Source organism: Balaenoptera ricei, chromosome 14 (genome assembly GCF_028023285.1).
Source record: "Balaenoptera ricei isolate mBalRic1 chromosome 14, mBalRic1.hap2, whole genome shotgun sequence".
Lineage (NCBI taxonomy): Eukaryota > Metazoa > Chordata > Mammalia > Artiodactyla > Balaenopteridae > Balaenoptera > Balaenoptera ricei.
This window is the reverse complement of record NC_082652.1, coordinates 52,814,248-52,835,304: the sequence shown is the minus strand read 5'-3', so window position 1 is coordinate 52,835,304 and position 21,057 is coordinate 52,814,248. Positions and strand designations below refer to the sequence as shown.

Genomic DNA, 21,057 nt, shown 5'->3' with positions numbered 1-21,057 from the left:
CGTGCTGTGTGGCCTCTGCACCCAGGGTCTCCCTCTGCATTCCTGCCGTTCCTGCCTCTGTTCCCCCAAGTCCTGGACCCTCTGGTCTCACTTAGCCTGGCCTCTGGGCCACATTTCTGGTACCACTGGGGGGTCAGCCCTGCACTTCACAGGGTGTGTAAAGCCAGGGCAGGGGCCTCTGCTCGGTCGCAGATGAGGGCCACAGCTGCCCAGGAGGAGGCCCAGCAGCCGTTCCTTTAACCACCCCAATGCCTGGCTTCTCCTTCTGGGCCTCAGCTCATCAAGCTGGCCTTCCTGGCCACAGGGTACAGTTAGCTTAGCCAAGACAAAGCAAAGGTCTAAAGAAAATGTCTAGGAAGCCAAGAGAAAGGGTAGAACCTGAGGATGCAAAGCCTGAGAAATGGGCAGCTACGGAGTCAGACCCATCACGTAGGTGATAAGGTTGGGCCTCAGGTTGGCTCCCCCTGGCCCTGGGTCCCCGCAAATCCCCCTTCTCAGCCCACTCCAGCTGCCCCCCACTCTCCCAGGTGGGGGTGGGCTGCTACATGGACCCGGCCCCCACCCACTCCCGTGAGTCTGTTCTTCCTGTTCCCTTCCACTTGATGCAAAGCCTTGGAGACACCCCTCCATCTGCTGACAGTCTGCTCCCTGCACGCTTTGTCTGGGGCTTTCCACACTGGCCACCAAACTCCGGCCCGCTCACCCCTCCTCAGGGCTGCACTGGGCTCCACAGCCCTCTCAGAGGCTTGCCCTCCCAGAGGCCGGGCAGTGGACCTGAGCTGTTTCATCTCACTGACCAGCTATGTGCCTCACCTTGACCTACAGACGCGTCCCATTCCTCCTCTGTAAAAGAACAAGGTGCACTCCCTGCTCCCTCACCACCCCCCATTCACTCACTGATGAATTCATATGCGCTAGGACCCACTTTGTGCCAGGACTGTGCTGATGCTGGGGGCACAGACTCATGGGATAGCAAACCCATCTCACAAAAAGGAAACTGAGGTCCAGAGAGATCTGGTGACTTGCTGGAGGCTGTGGTTTACCTATCAAGAGATTGCCTTCAGTCGGCATCCTAATGCCAAATCAGTGTGCCTCCCTCACCCTGCGCTGCCTGTCACCATGCCAGGCCCTGTGCCAGGGGCAGGGCTTACCAGGGTCCATGGTGGATGGGTCCGCCCTGCCATCAGGGAGCTCACAGGGTCCTTGAGAGAAGTCAGTGAGGAACACGGGTGACAGTGCCCAGTCCACAGCCATCCCTTCCCCACGAAGGTGGAATAGTCCGTGCCCACCCTCAAGGGTTGCCCACCCCTCCCCTGTTCTCCCCTCCCAACACTGCCAGGTCCTGCAGTGCTCCTGAGCGAGACACCCCCAGCCTTCCTCTCCCCAACCCTCCCAGCCCACATTCGCAGGTCTTAACAATTCCTCTCACAAAAGAAACAATTGACACTGAGGTGCCTCTTTGGGGAAGCATGAAGCCAGCTCTTTGTCACCCAGGTCCCTGCCAGCTCATTACTGCCTCCTGTCATTAGCATATTAGATACACGAGGTAAACAAAACACACATCCCAGACTTTCAATGCCAGCCATCTGTCACTCTGCCCCCAGCGTGCTGGCCTGTGCCGGGGCAGGAAGCACACACGGGGTCCACGTCTGTGTGAGCGTGTGTGGCAGGGGGGATGTGCAGGTCCCATGCAAGGAAAGCAGACACCACCAGACAGCATAAATGCCAAAGCTATTTTTCACACTGTAGGGAATCTTTAGCATCACATCACAACTGCTGCTACTGAAAATGGTAGCAATAGTAATCCCCTCCATTAATTATATGCCAGGCGCTCTGCTGGACACCCACTACTCCAGCAGATAAGTGTCCTTATCCCCATTTCCCGGGTAAGGAGCCTGAGGCCCAAGGGGCTACGCAAACTTCTAGCACAAGACAGAGGCTACTGTCGGAACCAGACCCACCTCCCTCCGAGGTTGCAGCCCTCTCCCCGGACTCCAGACATCCTGCTGATGGAAACAATCAGGCCACAGGGGTTAAATGGTTTTCCCAGAGGCACCAGCTGGCTGATGACAGAAACCAGGGGGTCAGATGTCACTGTTATTTTGAGATGGAAAAAAATGGTATATCCTGGAGTAGTCAGGATGGGAATTAAATAGATGGACAGGAGAGAATATGGGGTCCCAGCCATGAGGCCAAAAAAGAAAGGAAGGAAGGAGGAAGGGAGAGAGAGGATGCTGGAAGTGGGAGGGGGAGAAAGGAAAGAAAGAGAGGAACAAGGGAAGAAAGGAAGGGAGGAAGTAAAGAGAGGAAGAGGAAAGGAAAAACAGACAAGGGGGAAAACCAAGGAAAGGTGCTAGGGAAGGTGTCTGGAGGAGCTTTGAAGGAGCTGGCACTCTCAGGGGCTCCAGCCTTCTAAACCACTTGGGGGGCCCCAAACTCACCCTGCTGCCCATACCTCTTCATCTTTGCCCATGCAGAGCCCTTTTCCCAGCACATCCTTCCCTAGAGGCCATGCTGGGTTCAAGACTCAGGCAGCCTTGCTCTGATTCTCCCCAGGGCAGAGCTGAGTATCCTCCTCCATTAGGGGCAGAGCCCATGATTCAGGTCACAGGCCCTGCAGGCAGCCTGCCCCAGCTCACAGCCCAGCTCTACCATGGACCTGGCCATAAGACCTTGGGCAAGTCTTTCATCTTTGGGTGCCTCAGTTTCCTTACCTGTAAAAGGGGGATAATAATACTATTTTATAGAGTTATTGTATTAAATGAGACAATACATGTAAAACACTCAGAACAATGCCCAACATATAACCCCAAATCCCTAAGTGTTTGCTGTTATCATTTGTGCCACTGATGAGCCCTACACAAACCTCAGCTTAGTGAGTATGCTTGTTACAGATATATCACCTGGCCTTGCAAGTGTATTTAGCCAGCGTCTTCTTCAAAGCAGGGGGTGTGTCTTTCATCCTTTGGCAAATGGTAGACTATCAATAAATGGTTGTAGAATGAATGAATGAGTGAGCCATCTTTCACTCCATCCACAGATGACAGTACCCTGATCCCAGTCACATGGTTTGTTGAGTCTTGAGTACCAGTCAACTGATTAGTTAGTTCAGTCTTCTTTCTTGGTGGGTTCTGTGGACATGCGAGTGGGTCTCTGGGAAAAGAAGACATAGAACTGAATGCCAGGCCCTGTCCCACCCCCCCATAGGTCATCCTCCCCATTTGCCAACAGCCTTTCACCACCTTGGGCACTACCTGTAGGTCAGCAATGAAGGAAGGGTGACGGTGCATGGCTCTGCCTCTTCCCAGGATCAGGGACAGCTGACTCTAAAGCAAAAGCCAGAGCCCCCACCCCACCCCCGCCCTCCTAAACTGTGAACAGTATCTCTGCTACGCTCGCGGGCTTGAGGGGCTGACTCACTGAAGCCGGCATCCCAATCACATTTGCTGACTACTCCCTTGCCGCAGTCCTCAGGTTAAATATTGCTAAATGCCTGTGATTGAACCTATCTTACTGATGTTGGGTGAAGCCCAAAGCCTGGCCAGAAGAGTGGCTTAAGTGGCCGAGATCATGAGGGAAAGGCGTCCTACACCTAGAGCTGGACCATGGCCTGCCTGGACTGAGTGAGATTGTTTTTCTGCTTTTAAAAAGAAAATCACATTTTTCAAACATTGATCCTGTAATATAGGACTCCTGGCTATTGGTCTTTTCAAAATAGTCTGTCTTGGATGCTGAGGTCGGAATTTCTTGATTGGTGTGCTTCTATTTTTTTGTTGTTGTTGTTCTTTAAGTGAATTAGGGCCTGTTAGGAAGGAGCCGGAGAAGAGAGGTGAGATTAATTCACCTCACCTGGAGGGTCCTGGGTGCCCATTTGCAATCAAAGAGGGGTGGTGCACCTTCCCCTCCTAAATCTGAGCAGTTCAACTGATCTTGTGAGGCCCCCGTCCCGGGGTTTGGTCGGGGATACGGGAGGAGAGGCACAGCCCCAGGAACTGCAGTCTAGCTGCGGAGACAGAGTTCCCATAGATGAGAACAGCAGAAAACTGTTCAACTAAGCACTTGTTTTTATGTTTCGGACACTTGGATGTGGAAGGGCTCACTAGGAGGAGAGGCAGCACAGGCTGGGAAGCTGGGGAGGGTTCCGATGGTGGCGGAATCTGGTAGAGGACCCAGGTGTGGGGAAGGCGTGCCGGTGGGGGGAAGAGAAGGAGCAAAGGCCCAGGGGTGACAGGGACACCCACCGTGGGGGAGTGTGGCTCAGGGTGACAGACGAAGGGACAAAGGGACTCGTCAGCCCCCTGCCTTGTGAGTCTGCTTACCTCTCCTTCCATGGGAGAAAGGAGTCAGAGAGGCTGACCGCCCCCACCACACAGCACATGAAGGGGGTAGAGAGCTGTCTCTGCGGGTATGCTGGGGACAGTTCCAGGCTGGGGTCCCGAGGTTCCAGGGTCATACCAAGGAGGGATTCCTCCACACATCCCTCTTCATGGGGAAGTGGATGCTATTGGGGGAAACGACACCCCCTCCCCACGAATTTGGAGCTGTCCAACGACCATGTAAAGCTCCAACAAGGGGAATTCTATGCAACTCAAAAAGCATTCACTGAGCTCCCTCTGTGGGCATAAGACCTGCACACGTCCAGCAAGTGCTGGGGGCACTGGGGGCTCAGATCCCGCACCGTGTCCTTCTTGCACACTGAGGAATCAGTCCGAGGCCAGCAGCATGGCGGAAGTAAGCCAGCGAGGCTCTGCATTTCCAGCCAAACAGGCGAGGAGAGAGAGGCGATCGCGGGCAGGCAGGAGTGGAGATGGACAGGCAGAGGGCAGTGGCAGAGACCAGGGAGGTGCTTTGCTTCTCAGATCAGTTATACGGGCCTTGCTTTCTCCGAGGCTCTGCCTGTTGCCCATCTCCCGCAGCTTAACCATTGGTGGGGTCACACCAATGAGACCCCAGAGCCCCTCCCACGTGGTGCTCGGTGAGCAGTGATCCCTTCCCAGGGAGTCACGCCCAGCTTCTCAGCAGGTGCACCCTGATCTGAGAAAATTCAAAACAGGAAGATGTGAACTCCCAGGCCAGGTTCGTTAGAAGGGGGCACAGTTCAGTTTCTCGGCTCTAGCGTTTATCCCGGTATTTGTATGAGGAACGAATACCCCACATGCATTTCAAATCCAGCCTTGGTGCTCAGATAGAGCCCTCTGTGGAGGAGCCCGAGACCTGACTTTCACACTGGAGACGCCACTGAGGGTAGAGGGAGGTCAGGTGCACAGGATCCAGGGAGGCCCCAGAGACCTCAGCTCTCTCCACCTGGGTCCTTGGACGAAGAGAATGAGGTCATCCCTGAGCCCCTCACCCCAAATCCCAGCCATGGGGTGGGGGTGTGGAGGGAGGACATCTCCCATCAGGGCCCCCAAGGTCCCCACTCACACTTCCTGACACACTGCCCAGGGCCTTGGGAGGGGATGACAGGAACTGAGCCCCAAACCAGGTCTCTGCTTCACCACCAGGCAAGTCACACAGGCCCCCCTGGCTGTCAGATGCTGATAACACCCTTGTCTAACCTAAGGTGCAAGCATCATGAGCTCACGGGCATGACAGCACAGTGGCAAGTAAAAGCTCTCTGCGTGAATGAAAGGGAGCAGTTTGTGCTGTCCTGGGGACCAGCAGGCGCTGCCAGCCTAGAGCAGGGGCACAAGGGCAGCCCCTTGGCTGTGGCAACAAAAGCCAGCACGTGTCACGAAGCAGGTTGTACTTGTCTTGTTGGGCCTTAGAAAGGCTGACACTTTCCCTGGGCCCGTCCCCAACCCCTGAGCCTCATGGGTCCATCAGCCCAGCCACAGACCGAGAACTCTTTGTTGAGAAAGGGGAGAGGCCATCAGTATGTCATGTCCACTTTTTGTCCTTTTTCACAGTGCCATAAAGATGTTGCAGCCAACACCAGACATGAAATTCTCCAGCACTGAGGGTATGAACAAGGGTAACTGGCAGGGACAGACCCTTGGCAAAGGCCCGCCCGCTGGTCCATCCTCTGAGGTCTGAGCCAACTAGGTCCCTGGGTCTGAATTTACGGGGCCCTGCCCAGTGCCCCAGGAAGAGAAAGAGAGGGCTGGTCCCGTCCCCTGGGGCTTCCCAGTCTAGGTCTGGGGATGTTCCCCAGCCCCACGCCCATCTGTATCTTGTGGCCACCAAGGGCAGGAAGGCTGAGACCATCACAGTGAGCCGGGTCCAATTCCCCACATCACACAACCAGCTTAACTCTGAGAAGCTCTTGAACTTGGAGTTCACCTGCAGTTCAAACGCCTCTGGAGTTTCTGGTGTAAAGAGAGTTGACGCAGGAGGGCAGTGCTGAGCCCGAAAGCAGGCTGTGGGCTGAGGGTGGGGTTTCAGCACTGGAGGCCCCTGAAGAAAGGAGCAGGCCAACAGCCCGGATTCACCATCCATCTCCCTCTCCTGCCAGCCGCCCTGTCATCCCCACCCCCCAGGCCTCCTCAGAGGAAGATGGATGGCTCCTTCTACCTCTGCGGGCCTAAGTCGGAGGGCAGACATCCCATCCCAGACCCTCTCCACACACGGCTTCCCCTGAGGTCAGCCATCTCTCCCCAGCCTTGCATCTCACTGTCACCCAGCCAGGGCCAGAGTGGAGTTTAACAACCACTGCATTCAATGATGTCTGTTCCTGGGGGTGTGGGGGGAGGGGACCCTGGAGTTAGCAGCTCCTGTAGTAGAATATTTCCACGTGGGCAAACACACACTGCCCAGAAGACACTGGGGAGGCCACCCTTGCCCACCCAGACCATGGGGGACAGAGGTAGACAAAGATGTGTAGACAAAGATGTGTCTTCTAACTGCCAAATGAGAGGGACCATTGCTAAGGGCTTTAAGAGATGTTGGGGTTGGTGTAGTCAAGGAAGACTTCCTGGAGGAGGGGAGGCTTAGTCTCTCCTAGGACACGTGGGCTCCAAAGGAAGGAGGTATGGAAGAGGTAGCAGGGGAAAGGGTACTGTTCTGAGGCTTGGATTCCCCCAATGCAGGTGGCGAAGCAAGAGTCAGAGTCATGTTCTGTGGGTGAGCGATCATTGTCCTCTTGTGGAGAGAGGAGAACATCAGCAGGGAACTCCCCGGGGAAAGGGGGAGGGAGGGAGGGAATATAGTCCAGGTAGAAAGGCCTGGAGGGACTGGAATGGCCAGGACGGGTCCTGGGGAGATTCTGGCAGAAGCATCACCCCGTGGCCGGGCACTGGGAAAGAGAGACAGAGACAGTGGCAGGACCAGCCCCATGGTTTCTTTCTCTGCCTGTTACCAGGAGCTCACAGATTCTCAAGGCTCTCAGAGATTAGAAGAGGAGACGAGGCTCACCCCTGGGGCAAGCCATGAGCAGTGGTCAAGGGTACAGCCACATAGGAATCCACAGAAGGTGAGACCACAAGGCCGAGGGAAGCTCTTAGGGCCTCACTGAAGACCAGGACCCAAGCGGTGGGTCTTGAGGAGGTGCAAACCTGGGGCAGGCCCAGAGGTGGGGGGACAGTCCCAGAGGGAGAGCATATATGTGAAGAACTGCTCTGCAGCTGTCTCTCCCGCATGAGGGAAGGGGGCATCTGCCCCAGAAGGCACTGCGGAGGCCGCCCTCGCCCACCCAGACCATCGGGGACAGAGGCTCGATGGCGGGACACACATGGTCTCGGAACACCAGCAACCCTCTTTCCAGCGAAGCTGGAAGACATCCCCTCTCCCTCTCCCTCTATCCACCCACACACAGTCTGCCTTAATTTCTCTGCAGTGGGGCCCACGTCCGTTTTGTAAACCCTGGGATGAGGAATGATGCCCTGAGGGTGGGGTTTCAGGCCCCATGGCAGGTGGATGGGTGGAGATTCAGGGCAAAGAAAATCACTCCGAACAGGGAGCCTCTCCTTGACCCTTAGGTCTGGCTGATTGGTGGGTTTCCTGCTCCCTTCCTGTTCCCCACCCCCTCCCACACCCAGCTTCCTCTCACTTCCTCCAGGCCAGCCAAGGGCAGGGCCTGAGGATCTGATGTTTTATTAAAGTCCAGATCTTCCTATTCTAGGGCCACCTTCCTCTGACTAATTCTGTAATTCAATTAGTAGGAAGCCAAGGCCCGGCTGGGGTGGGAGGAGGGAGCGCTTCAGGAGCCGTCCTTTCCGCGATGATTACACCCCAGGCTTCAGCCCTGTTCAGAGTTGGGCAGGAAATTGTACTTCCTTCACTTCACAATGACAAGGGCCTTTTATCCCCACACACGGGGGCTTTGTAAATTACTGCCATCTCCGTGCAATTAATTCTGCGGCGCTGTGTTTTTTCCCTCGTGTGGGAGAGGGCACCCGCCCACCATCTCAGGAATCAGCAGCACCCCCTGCACCATCAACCCAGGCTGCCCTGCTGGAGGAGGGTGTCTGCCACCCACCCACTTGTGCCCTAGCCAGCGACGCCCACTCTGCCCGCCTCCTCCAGCTGGCTTAACCTCCCCTGGCCCTACCCTTCTCCTCCTCCCTCTCCTTCTCTGCCCCCAGTGCTTCCTGATCTCTCTTCAGTGCCCCAAACCCCCAGTCATGGTCCCCCCACCCTCTTCAGTTCCTTGGGCTAGAAGCTTCCATTTCCATGAAGCTTCAGTTCCGTTTAGAAGACTCTGTCTCCACCCTTCACGGAGCTGACAGTCTATTCAGAGACACAAGACATGAAAAGGATCAACAGAAGGATGGGTAAATAAGAACAGTGAGTGGGAAAGGGTCAGGAGGCAGCATGAGGAAATGTGAGGGTGGACCAGTGTCCAGTGCACACGGTAGAACCGGGAGCAGCAGAGGAGAGGCAGGTCAGGGTGGGCCAGAGGGGTCCACCTCGTTCGGGGAGGCCAGGCCATCAGCAGCTGGTGGCAGCACTGTGGTGTGACTTTTCTGCAAGTGTGACATTTCCCTGCCCCCATGCCCACCCCGATGATCTCCCAAGTCTGGTCCTGCTCCGCCAGGCTGCAATTCTATGCCACCAGGTCAGTGCTAGGAAGCACTGACCCTGAGGCGGGGAGAGGCCGGGGATGAGCTGGTGCTGGGAGAACCATCCCAGACACTGGGACAGGATGGGGAAGGCAGGAGCTGAGGGGCGAGGCTGGACCTCACCCAGAGGTTCTCAAGTCACTTCTGCGCCTTTTCACCTCGGATCCCGCCATCAGCGCCACACAGCCGGTTGGGCCTCAGGCGACCTGGAGGGCGAGACAGGTGTGGGGGGAGGGTAGGCCTCTGTGCTCCATCATGGATTCCATCCCCCCCAGACAGCAACTTCTGGGACTCAGGGCCACAGGACCCAGATGAATACCATTTACAGCTTGCTGGGTGGAGAGAATCTACTTCAACTCCCAGAGCTCAGAGGAAGCTTTGAGGCAGGGCCATAGCAGGACCCACCCACGATAATTTCCCTCATGAAGAACCTGCCAGGAAGCTGATGTCCAGTGATCTTCGTCCGTGCCCTCAGAACGGGCTGTGGGTCCTGCATCCTGCCTGGCTCAGCCATTTCCACCCACCCCCTTTTCACTCCATCTTCCCCCCTTAGCAAAGTTTTTTTTTTTTTTCTTTAAAGTTAATTGTATAAATGATAGATGATACATGCTGGGTCTAAATGTGTCAAACAAAACAAAAAAATGTTAAAGTCATGGGAGACACCCCCTACCCCCCCTTCCTCCCTCTTTTCAGCTTGATGGGACCCTTGTAGACCTCGTGCTATGGTGTGTAGGCACAAATTTGGGTGCATATGGGAGCCGGGGAGATGTCTCTGATGTATATACATGGCGTCTGCTATTTTGCAACTTGCTTCTCCCATCTGACAATGTGTCTTTCTGTGTTGGACATTTAGAACCATTTCATCTTTTTAATTGTTGTAGAGTATTCCACAGTTTAAACACAAAAACATTCTGGCACTGAGAAACCTTTAGATGGTTTTCAATTTTATTGCTATTCCAAACAGCCACGGTGGACCCGTGTCTCCTCCTCTGTGAGCACAAGTATACAGGCAGGGTCAGGCTTGGGAAGGGAAGTGTTGAGCCTGAAGGCAGGGAGAGATGTCTGTGCCATTAGCCCCATCCCCAGGAAGGGCGCTCCATCGTCAGACCTTCTCAAGCCTTCAGGTGCAGAGCCCGTACCATCCCCCCTGCCCACCCCGCTCTGCTGCCTTGGATCAGAATGTGGCTGCTCCCTGAGAGAACCCCATTTCCCAACTAGACTGAGAGTTCCCAAGGGGCCTCACCGGGCGTGTCTCTGGGGACACCTCAGCTCCTTACAGGAGAGGGAGCCTGGCAGATTTAGTGACTGCTGAGCTGAGGCCCCCCTGCACCGCCCTCACAGCTCAAAGCCCCCTCAACTCCTAGGAGAAGTGGTGATGAGGACGGGAAGTCACAGCTAGTTCAGCGAGTGTCCAGTGGGTGAGGCTTGGGAGCACTCTCTCCCCTGGCCACCCTGGGCGCCCACCTCGGCCCCCACCCAGGCCCGCTGCCCTCTGCAGCATCCTGTGAAGGCAGACTCCCCTCCTGAAGCCCCCCATCCCTGCCAAGCTGCCGCTCCTTCAGCGTTCTGCCCCCAGCAAGGGAGCAGGTGTGGTCCCTTCAAGCACACAGAGTCAGCTGTTAATAACTGTGTATTGTGTCTGCCTTTTTAGAAGAGCCACAGTGAGACAGCTCTCTCAGAGTGGACTGTCAGACACGGCACCGGGCTGGCTGAAGAGATGGTTTGAGGAGGCCAGGTGGGTGGGCACCAGTTGGCCCCTGTGGAAGGCTGGTCCCTCCTCATGGAGGCTTTGAGGGACAGGAGGGGCTCTGCCTCTCTGACCCCACCCCCCCATCCACAAGAGTGACTGCGTTTACACTGTGATCTTCGATTAGAGAGCTCTGCAGAGGTTGTTAATGCTCATTGGCTAGTAAGTCTCCCCGCCAGCCTCTGAAGGGTGTTAGAGAGGAGGAAACTGGGACTCAGAGAGAGGCATCAGTAAGTGACCCCTGGCTGAGCACAGCTTCCTGTCTGGAACCACGCATCAGCCTTTTCAGGGGATGATCTGATGGGGGAGAGAGCAGGACGGTGACAGTAACCATACTGTCAAGCCCTGAGCAAATGGGCTCAAGGAGGCCTTGGGGACAAGAGCCCTCCCACCAGGGCGGCCTATCAGCTCTCACCAGCAACCTCTGCCCTCCCACTATGGAAGTCCAGTGTGGCTCTGTGTCCTCGGGCCTTGATCAGCTCCCAGCACCACTGCCATGTCCCCGCACCTCCTGGCACCCCCAAAGTAGCCAAAGTGTTCAGAATTCAATGCTCTTGACAAATATGTGTTGAACTCCTGCCCCTTTCTGGGCACCGAGAACTAAGCAGGAACAGAACAAAATCAAGTCCCGACCTCATCTGAGCCCGGGGAAACGCTAATCAAGGAACAAACACACAGTATCAACATGTCTGGGTGAGGGGTGCCAGAGAGAAGCACAAACAGGCCTGAGGGGTCAGGCCTTCGTCCTGCATGTGTGGGATGGGGGGAGGTGACGCGTTAAATGAGGCCGTCAGGAGAGGCATCTCTGAGGAGGTCACCTGTGAGCGAAACCTCAAGGGAGTGAAGGAGCAGGCCGTGCAGACAGCAGGCTGGGCTCCTTCTGAGCAGAGGGGACCACCAGCGCCAAGGTCCGAGGGCAGAGGATGCCTGGCGGGGCAGCGAGGCTGGAATGAGTTGGATGAGTGAGCAGGGGAGGAATGGAAGAAGGTGACGTCAAGGGGTGGAGATGACAGGCGAAGTCACACAGGGCCTGGGGGTCCCTCAAAGATTCTGGTTCACAACACAGCTGTGAGCGCTCTCAAAAAAAAACTGTGGCCGAAATGCCTGGAAGCTGGACAAAAGCAACAGATTCTTTTTTTTTTTTTTCCTTTCTGGAGTCCTTTCCTTGTTATCCTGGTCCATGAAAACAATGTGGTCATTTTCTCTCCTTTCTCCTCCTCCTCCCTTTCTTCTCCTTCCTCCCTCCTCCTCCTCCCTCTCCAAACCTGCCCTGACCTTGTCCTGAGCTGGCTTGCACAGCGGCTGCCTCCCAGTTGCAGGCAGGCATGGGCGGAGGACAAGGCCAGTGAGGGGACAGGAGGAAAGAGGCCCTGGGAGAGGCAGGCAGCAGCACGAGGGACGATGTCATGGGGGCCTCTGACTGCTGTTCATTTTAGTCCCCCAGTGTCTCCATCAATGACCATCTGCCACAACCAGGATGGAGGAGCAGGGAGGGGGTAGGAGGGGTGATCTGGGGTCTGGATGGGGAGGCATGAGATGGAGTGGGACAGAGGCTCCTTGGCACTCATAGCTCCTCCCAGCCTGGGACAGAGTTGGAGGCAGGGGAGGCAGAGAGCCATGGGAGCTGAGAACTCTTGTCTCCCAGCTTTCTCTCCCTGCTTCCTTCTGCCCGTCTCTACACCTCCCTCACACATACATTCCCTTCCATCTCCTCTCTGAAGCTAGGAGAGGAAGGGAGGCAGGACCAATTTTTACATTGGAAGAGGAGGAAGGGAGCTTTTATTGGGTGATGGAGGAGTCAGGAACTGCAGAGGATGCTGGGAGCACTCTATGTCCAGGGAAACGAACGAGAGGCCAGAGCGAGCCTGGTGACAAGGCACCAGACTGGCACCAGAAGCCTACAAGCCTCATGAGAAGAGGGCCTGGGCTCCTGGACCTGTCACAGAAACTGGCTCAAGGGCACTCAGGAAATAGTTGATAAATGGCCAGGAGGATGACCACCTGGCCAGCTATGGACACTCAAATAGGGAGGTTGATTTAAGATGAACTAGACCAGTAGTCAAGGTGGTCTGCCGGGAAGAAGTGGATCTTGGTCAGATTCTTGAAAGATGGATGGGATTGGTAGATGTGAAAATGGGGAGAGAAGGCATACCAGGTGAGGAGACTGGAAAGGGGGAGAGCAAAGAAAGGGGGGCAGTGGTGAACACAGATGGTTGGGAGATCAGATCATGGGAGAGAGAGTGAAACAAGGGAGAGAAAGAAGACAGTGATACAGAGGTGGTGGCCAGCGCCCAGGGCGCCTTCTCTGGGGCCATGGTGGCTTTAGGAAGTCTGAAGCCACTATGCCCCTCCAGACGCAAGCCTGCTGCTGGCTGAAGTTGGCTTTTTGACTTTCCCTAAGACCCTAGGGCCGCCCAAGCCATACAGCCACATCTGGAGGCTGAGGAAGAGGCCCTGACACTGAGCAGTTTGAGGGAACTCCCAAAAAGACTCTCCCACCAACAAGTATTCTCTTTGCCTTGTCACCATGCCTGAAGGGCCAGCATTAAAAAGTCACCGCTGGAGTAAGATACAGTGTTCTGTAAAATCCAGATTCCCCAGTGAGGCACTGTCAGAATCATGCAAGGGGAAAACTGGACTGGACCTTGCAGACCACTGGATCAACCCTTTCAGTTCACACGTGAGGAGACTGAGGCAGGGCAGGAGACTGCTGGAGTCACCCAGGGAATTAGAGGCAGAGCAAGAGTCTCCAAGCCCTCCAGGAAGGGTGTGAAGATATCACTGCAGATGTGACAACCGACTGGGGCAGTGGGCACATGGACAGCCCCATTCATTTTATTAGGACAGCCTGGCCTGGGGTCCTCCTTACAGATGGAGCCTTTGTTTGAAAGGCCGGGAGGGTCCCTGCATCATCCCTCCTAAGGGGCCAGAACAAGAGTTCACGATGGAGTGTAACTAGAGGTGCTGGGGTGAGGGGTGGAAGCTGCCCCTTCTGGGAGGTATTGGGGCTGGAGCTGAAACAGAACAGCATCCGGAGGGAGGCAGGCAGGCACCGGGCACGCGGACAGGAAGAGACCCGCGGGGAGAGGGGGCGTGGCGGGGAGAAGATGCGGAGTGGGGAGACTTCACCGAAGGAGCAAAATAGAAAAGCAACGAGAGAGACGAAAAGCAGACACGGGAAAACGGCGAGGCAGGAAAGCTCGAGTAGAGCGCACGGGAGAGAAAGAGAGGTGGCGAGAGGGACCAAGAGCGGGGAGGGGCTGGAGACCGGAGGGCGGGCGGGAGGGCGCGTGGGCGGCCCGGGGGCGCCCCACTGACCCTTCTCGGCGCTTGCTTCCCTCCCCAGGCTGCGCTTTCCTCACCTACTGCGAGCGTGAGTCAGCGCTGAAGGCCCAGAGCGCGCTGCACGAGCAGAAGACTCTGCCCGGGGTAAGTGGCGCCCGCCGAGGCGCGAGCGACGGGCGCGCCGACAGGGGGCGACTTTGTGAGGCCGAGCCGCGGCGCAGCCGGCGGGGGGCTCGCGGGCCCCGGTGCGCGGCGCCGGCCTTCGCTCGGGAGCTCGCGCGTCGCCCCTTGGGCCCCCAGAAGCCTCGAGGCGCGGGGCAGGGAAGCGGGCGCGTGGGCGCCGAGCTCAGACCTCGCCTGGCGGCCTGCGCACTCGGCCGTCCAGGCCCGACGGAATCCGGGCGGGGGACGAACTCGGCCATGGCCACAAAGCTCGGGCGCGGCTCCTCCCCTGACCCGCCGGGGCGCCGCCGATCGGGTTTCTCCTCCGCGCACTACCCGTGCGGGCAGCCCGGGGTGGGGACGCGGGGTGCCCGGGGCCCTGAGACCCCGGAGCTGCCTCCATTGGGCCCGCCGGGCCGCCTGCGGCAAGGCTGCACGAACACCCACCGATCGACGTCGGACCCTCGCCGTTCCTGGGGTGGGGGCCGGGCCGGGCCGGGAGGGAGGGAGTGCCTACCCGCCCGGGCTCGGCGCCGCGAGTGAGATCACCGCGGTTTATTTAAGGAGCCAGCCCTCGTCTTTGATAAACTATCGTGCCTCAGCCCTGGTTTATAGCTTCTGTGCGGGGGAGAAGAGAATTATTTATGGCCCCCCTAACTGGGTGTGATATCAGCCATGGCTATTATCGAGGCTAGTTCATCACCATAAAATAAGAAGTGTTCCCCGGGTCAAGGGTCTGCGCGGTCTCCCCTGTGGGTTCAGAGAGATGGGGGGGGTTGCGGAAGGGGGGGAGATATGCAGCTCACCGAGTATCTGAAGATAAATGGAAAGATGTGAGTGTTTGTGGGCATAGTTTAAAGAATTTTAAAATGTACCGTGTTTAAGCTTATACAATGGACACTGCAGGGAAGCACATGTGTTCTGTATATATGATCACCAATATTTACACATGCATGTTTACATTCTTACCAAGCAAACCGTATGTAAACACACGTTTCCATTTCTGCCACACAGCGGGAAAGGTTAACCAGGTAGACAGAAAAAAAGCGCAACCCGGGGCGGGAGCAGTCTTCCTTTGCATCAGAGATCCTACTTTACCCGTTTAGGGGTGGGGAGGGCCTTCCTTCCATTAAGATAGCCTTTGTATTGTATCTTGGTATTTGTGATTGCAAAGCACGAGGCTGAGTCATCTTAATAACACACCCGCGGATGCAAATGTATGGAAATCGTGCACCGCACAGGTTTTTGTGTGGAGCCCAGCTCTGGCAAGGTGGCCATTCCCCAGTTGGTTTTTCAGTGGCGCAGCTACAAGCACATATATTATAGTAATTACTTTCTGGGTGCCCTCTGTAAGATGGCAGAAATATGCTCCACATCACCCCATGTTATGTGTGAAGCATAAAGCCATATTGTAAGATAATCAAAGGCTTCTGAGAAAGGTTTGTGCTGATTAATAAAGTGTGGTACTTTGTTTTGGGGGAGATTGTGATAGATATTTTAGAGGCACCCAAATGGAATGGAAAATGCCACATTGTTATGGGAGGTCCTTCATCAGCTTGAGAGAGATTGCTGGGGAGTTTTGTGATGCCTAAAAGCCTGGAATTAGATGGGGAAACCGAAAGAGAAGGTGGGAGGGGGAGGCTTGGGATTTTGAAGGGGGAGAGGCTGGGGACTGGGAGAATTGCAGTAGCAAGTGTGGATTGTTCAGGATCTAACATTAACTTGTGGTTGTTTATTTTACATATAATAGAATAGCTAAATGATGGAGTGTATTAGTTCTTTAATAATTTATAGAAATACTTTGATGTTGCAGTAATTACATTAAAGGTCACATATCAAAGGTAATTTGGTTGAGCAGCTGTGATGGTTTCTCAGAAGCAATCAATACCACTGTCCGTGGTGCTGATTTCACCAAGGGGCCTGCCAGATTAAAGAAGGCTTATTACCAGGCAGAAAGGCCCAGGGGAAATCAGGAGCATGTTGGAGCGACGCGCCAGCCCCCCTTCCACCAATAATTAACACTGTTCCCCATAATCTGTGCTAATTCTTCATACTGGGAGATCCAGTGGCATTTTTCTGAAACCACAAAGACAAGTTGGGCAAGTCTGGGAGAAAGGACAAAAAAAAAAAAAAAAAAAAACATGAATGTATGTTGGGAGGTGGGAGGGGTGAGGAGAGAGGCCAAGAATGGAACTAAAACATAGCCTAGAGTCCCCTTGCAGTGCTTGGAACGCTGTCCTTTCTTCAAAGGCCTCCCGGGGAGACTCATGGCCTCAAAGACCTCATCACAATTCTCAGGGCAGGCACAGCCCACAGGGGGAGGGACAGGGAGAAAAGGCAGGATTGCAGCTCCAACTTCCCAGGGCACATTGTCCCCCCACAAACTCACATGGAGAGTAATTTTAAAAAAATGACCAGATTTTAAAGTGGAGTCATCTGGATTCCAGAAAGCAGAACTGGTGTTACTGTTGTTGGTTGGTTCTCTCCTTTGAGATCAGAGAAAGTGAGACGCAAATGCTGGGAAGTGGCCCAAGCAAAATGCTCCACCCAACCGTATAATGGGTGTTCCCACCAGCTGAGGCGGTGCTCACAGCTGCCTGCTTGGTTAGGGGGCAGAGGGAGACCTCTTCTTGTCTGGGGTGACCACACTAGGTGCCCTGGTGAGTGCACTCTATGTCTGACTAGGGAGAAAAAAATTGAAAAAAAGAACCTGGAAACTGGTAACCTCAGCAATTTAGGCACTTTTCCAGACTTCAAAATCCATTAAAATCAGTCCATTAAAATTAGCCCTCCACTTTCTCACTGAAGAGAGGAAGAGGGGAGAAGAGGGTGCAGGCAGCCCACTCTGTTTCCCAGCAAGTTACAGAGTTAGTATCCTGTTGGCAGCAAGGAACACAATCCCATTGTTGTCATGCGTGAGCACGTGCATGCACACACTGCCACCATCAAAAACAGTAACAAAACAACACAGACAGAACTAGAGACACCGCTCCCACGTGTCCCCATTTAGGGACTGGGGAGGGGAGCTGACATTTCTCTTGGGATAAGTGGAAGCTCAGAAACCAGATCACAATGGCTGTTTTTACAAGTCAGAGGCCAGTATCCCTCGGAACCAGCCTAACCAAAGTCTCTCAGATGGCTGATGGAGTCATCCCCGGACCAGTGTTCCAAATGGATTATTGTTTTTTAATTTGACACGCCTTCAGTAGGATGAGATTACTAAACCACAAAGCCTCATCAGGGTCCCTTCGAGCAGGGTCTTCTGCCGGCATCTCGGCAGAGTGATTCCACTCTTCTAAACTCTCCATCTCTCCCTCACACTGTCAATCTCACTCTCTCTCTCCTGGCCGCTTGCCCTCTCCAGCCCACCTTCTTCCATTCCCAGTGGTTGTTCCATCATTTATAGGGTACAGTCAACATGGTTTCTCAATTCATCAGCGAGAATGTCCTGAGTCTGTGCTGGGCACTGTGCTAGGCAACCAGGCAGACACAGAGAAAAGAAAAACGCATCCCCACCCCCTCTTGGAGCTGTCCATCAAACTGGAGACAGAGGTCACACACACATCATGATACGAGACAGCACGTTATCATAAAATGGGTAGAGTAGAAAACAGTTCAATGATAACAGTTAATATTTATGAAGCACTCACTATCTGACAGGCGTGATGCAAGCACGTTACCCCCATTACCCCACTTTATCTTCGCAACCACCCTATGAGGAAGATGTCATGAGTATCCCTCACACATGAAGAGACCCGGGATGAGAGAGATTGAGCAACTTGCTCAAGGTCACACAATTAATAAATGGCCAAGCCAAGACCAGCACCTGATCTGCTACCAAAATCCACCTCTCCTTTCTAGGGCCACCAGTTGCTTTAGAGGGGACCTGGATAACTATGGGGTGTAGGATTTGCTCAAAAGTGTGTTCAGGATGTGGGCAAGGTGGGAATAGAGAGCTGGGAGGAAGATGGGTGTGTCAGATGAGGGCACTGGTCTGAGAACTAGCCCAGAAGACAAGGCACGCGTGACAGGTCAGGAGCTGTGAGCTAGGCGGGAGAGGTCCACTTGGAGAGCTCCCTGGGGTCTGAGTGTGCACGGGAAAAATCCTGTTCCTTAAAATAGGCCCCTGCTGCTTAGTCCCAGCTCCCCCTGCCTTTGGGACTTTTCAGGGAATTGTCTTCCAGGAAGAGCCCATCTGTTTCCAAAGTTAGGAAGGTAGGACCTCTGGGGAGAGACTCCAATCAGAGAAAACCAGGCTACGTGGCCAGCAGTGGCCAGCACTTTGCTCCTGTGGCAGCAGAAAAGGTTCCTCACCAGGGCTGATGAGGGGGGGAAGAGGTGGGTCCAGTTAGCGGGAGGCCGGGAAGCAGGGAGAAGAGAGAGCAGGCAGGGGGAGAGGGGAGGAGAGAGAGCTGGCAGGGGGAGAGTTGGAGCTGTATCTGCTTGGTAAACATTACAGTTCCAATTCACTAGTTAAAGATTGGCTTTTGTGCCCTCACTCCGGCAACCTGAGAATACAAAGCAAACGCACACAGTCCTCCATGGCTGTCTCCCACCCCCAACCCCGCGGTTCAGCCTGGTAGACAAGCAACATCACTGCCATCACACCTCCCGACTAAGGTCCCCACCACTCAGGACATGTCATTTCCATGGAAATTCAATGTGACCTTCTTTGAGTTTACCAGGAAAGATGTTAAAATGGAAAATTTTAAAAAAAAAGAAAAACAAACTCTGTTGGATTTCTAGCACTGCTGTCTCAGGATGTTCTCCTTTCTCCCCCTGCCTCGCATTTTCATTTTCTTAAGTCCCACCTTCTCTTCCTTTCCTTCTCCTCTTTTCTCTTTATGCCTGTTTCCTCCTCTCTTCTCTCCCTCTGGTCACTTTCCTCTTCCTCTTTTCCCCTCTCACTTCCCATCCTTTCTTCTTTAACCTTCTCACTTGCCTCTCCCGTCCCTCTCCTCTCCTCCTCCTTCCCTCAAACTCTCCCTTTCTCTCCTTCTGCCCACCCCACCTCTACCTTGACACCCACAGGAGGCTCTCGTGGGACCTCCACCAGCTTTACTGGGACTTCCCTGCTGAGGCCCATCTCCCTCCTGACAGCCCCGCCATAGAAGGATCCATCTAATTTTATGTACAACTGTAAAGATGAATGATAAGTAGAAAGGATGCAGGCAAGAACAAGATGAATAAATTATAAAGGGCAAATGATGACAAGACAGGGGTCCCCAGAGACACTGATATGATAACAGAAACTAAAGATGAATTTATGATGGATGTAGTTAGCATGTGTGGAGGCTGTTAATTCTTCAGGGTAGTTTTACAACTTCTAGTGATTGGCACAACCAAAGCGTTTCATTTTAGAGATGTGATGCATTTCCACCTGTCTGTCCTGTAGGCACAGTGTTGGTTTTTGTCTCTAAATGGTGAGTTGGGTCCCATCAGCACGTGTCTCTGCTTCAGATGGTGGGGTCACAAGCCAGATCCCTGCATAGTTCCAGCTTCCTGGTCCTGTGGTCCTTCTTCCTGAGCGTACTGGTTGGGGAGCTGCTGTAACAAAGTCCCACAAACTGGGTGGCTTAAACAACAGAAATGTTTTGTCTCACAGTTCTGGCGCTAGAAGACCAAGATCAAGGTGTTAGCAGGGCGGGTTCCTTCTGAGGGCTGGGAGGGAGAATCTGTTCCGTCGCTCTCTCTTCACTTCTGGTAGCCTCGGGCATTCCTTGGCTGGTAGACGGTGTTCTTATGTCCTCACATTAACTTCCCTGTGTGCGTGCCTGTTTCTGTGTCCAAATTTCCCCTTTTGATAAAGACATCAGTCATGTGGGATTAGGGCCCAGCCTAATGCCCTCATCTTAACTTGATTACATCTGCAAAGACCCTGTTTCAAATAAGGTCACATTCCCAGGTACCTTGGGTTCGGTCTTTAATATCTTTTGGGGAGAGGGGAGGACCCAATTCAACCTATAACACTGAAAAATGGGCAGCCCTATGGCTCTTCCACGGCAGGGAGAGAAAAGGCTTCAACAGTGCTTGAGTCACTGGAAAGGGTGAGGGGAGTCCCACCAGCCCTTCCTCTGCATCTCCCCCCCGCCCCCGTCCTCATGCTCTTTTCTTTGTCTCTTGGGGAAATGAATGACATATCTTCCCTCTTTCCCCATATTCTCTAAAGAGAACTATTCATCTGTCCTTTTAGGGCGTTGGGTCTTAACAGAGAACACTTTTGCCCCCCAGGGGACATTCGGACACTGTCTGGAGATGCTACTGGAATCTAGTAGGTAGAGTTTAGGATGCTTCTAAACGTCCTACAATGCACAGGACAGCTCCACAACAAAGAAGTGTCTGGCCCCAAATGTCAGTAGTGCCCAGGAGCCTGTGCTGGGACCGAGGGCAGATGGAAAACGCACAATGAGGCCCTGGGGTGGAGCTTCCCTCTCACTGACCCCCTGCTTCTCATTCACCTGGGGGACAAGCCCCAGGGGTCCTTAGAGTGTCAGAGGTGGGAGGGTTTGTCAAGGGGCACACACTCAAACGGTGTAAGCGCAGAGGGAACCGTGGGCAGCAGGAGAGGGCAAAGCCCCCTTCCAGGCTTAGAGAGCATTTCTGGTTGGCCATTCACACACTCCTATCTGCAGGAGGCCTAGTTTCAGCACCAACGTCTAGCTCAGTTTTCTCATTTTACCCACAGGGAGTCTGTGATCCGAGGGAAATGAGTTGAAGTTCGCTTGTGACAGAGCTGGGACCAGAACCCAGACCTCCACAGCCCACCCACAGGTGGGGTTTCTCCAGCCTCTCCCTTTGGAAGAGTCCCCATCCTGACAGGAAGCAGGCCTGGCAGGAACGTGTCCCGCCAAGCAGCCCCTCACC

The 21,057-nt window shown here is 54.4% G+C and overlaps 1 protein-coding gene across 14 annotated transcripts in view; it reads left to right on the top strand.

The window, feature by feature from the left end:
• CELF4 (CUGBP Elav-like family member 4) overlaps positions 1-21,057 on the top strand; it is a 296,959-nt gene that overhangs the window by 60,321 nt on the left and 215,581 nt on the right. For all 14 annotated transcript variants that reach the window (XM_059894980.1, XM_059894978.1, XM_059894976.1 and 11 more), the window contains exon 2: positions 14,093-14,175. In XM_059894980.1, the coding sequence (XP_059750963.1) occupies positions 14,093-14,175 (83 nt within the window). The remainder of the gene's footprint in view (positions 1-14,092; positions 14,176-21,057) is intronic.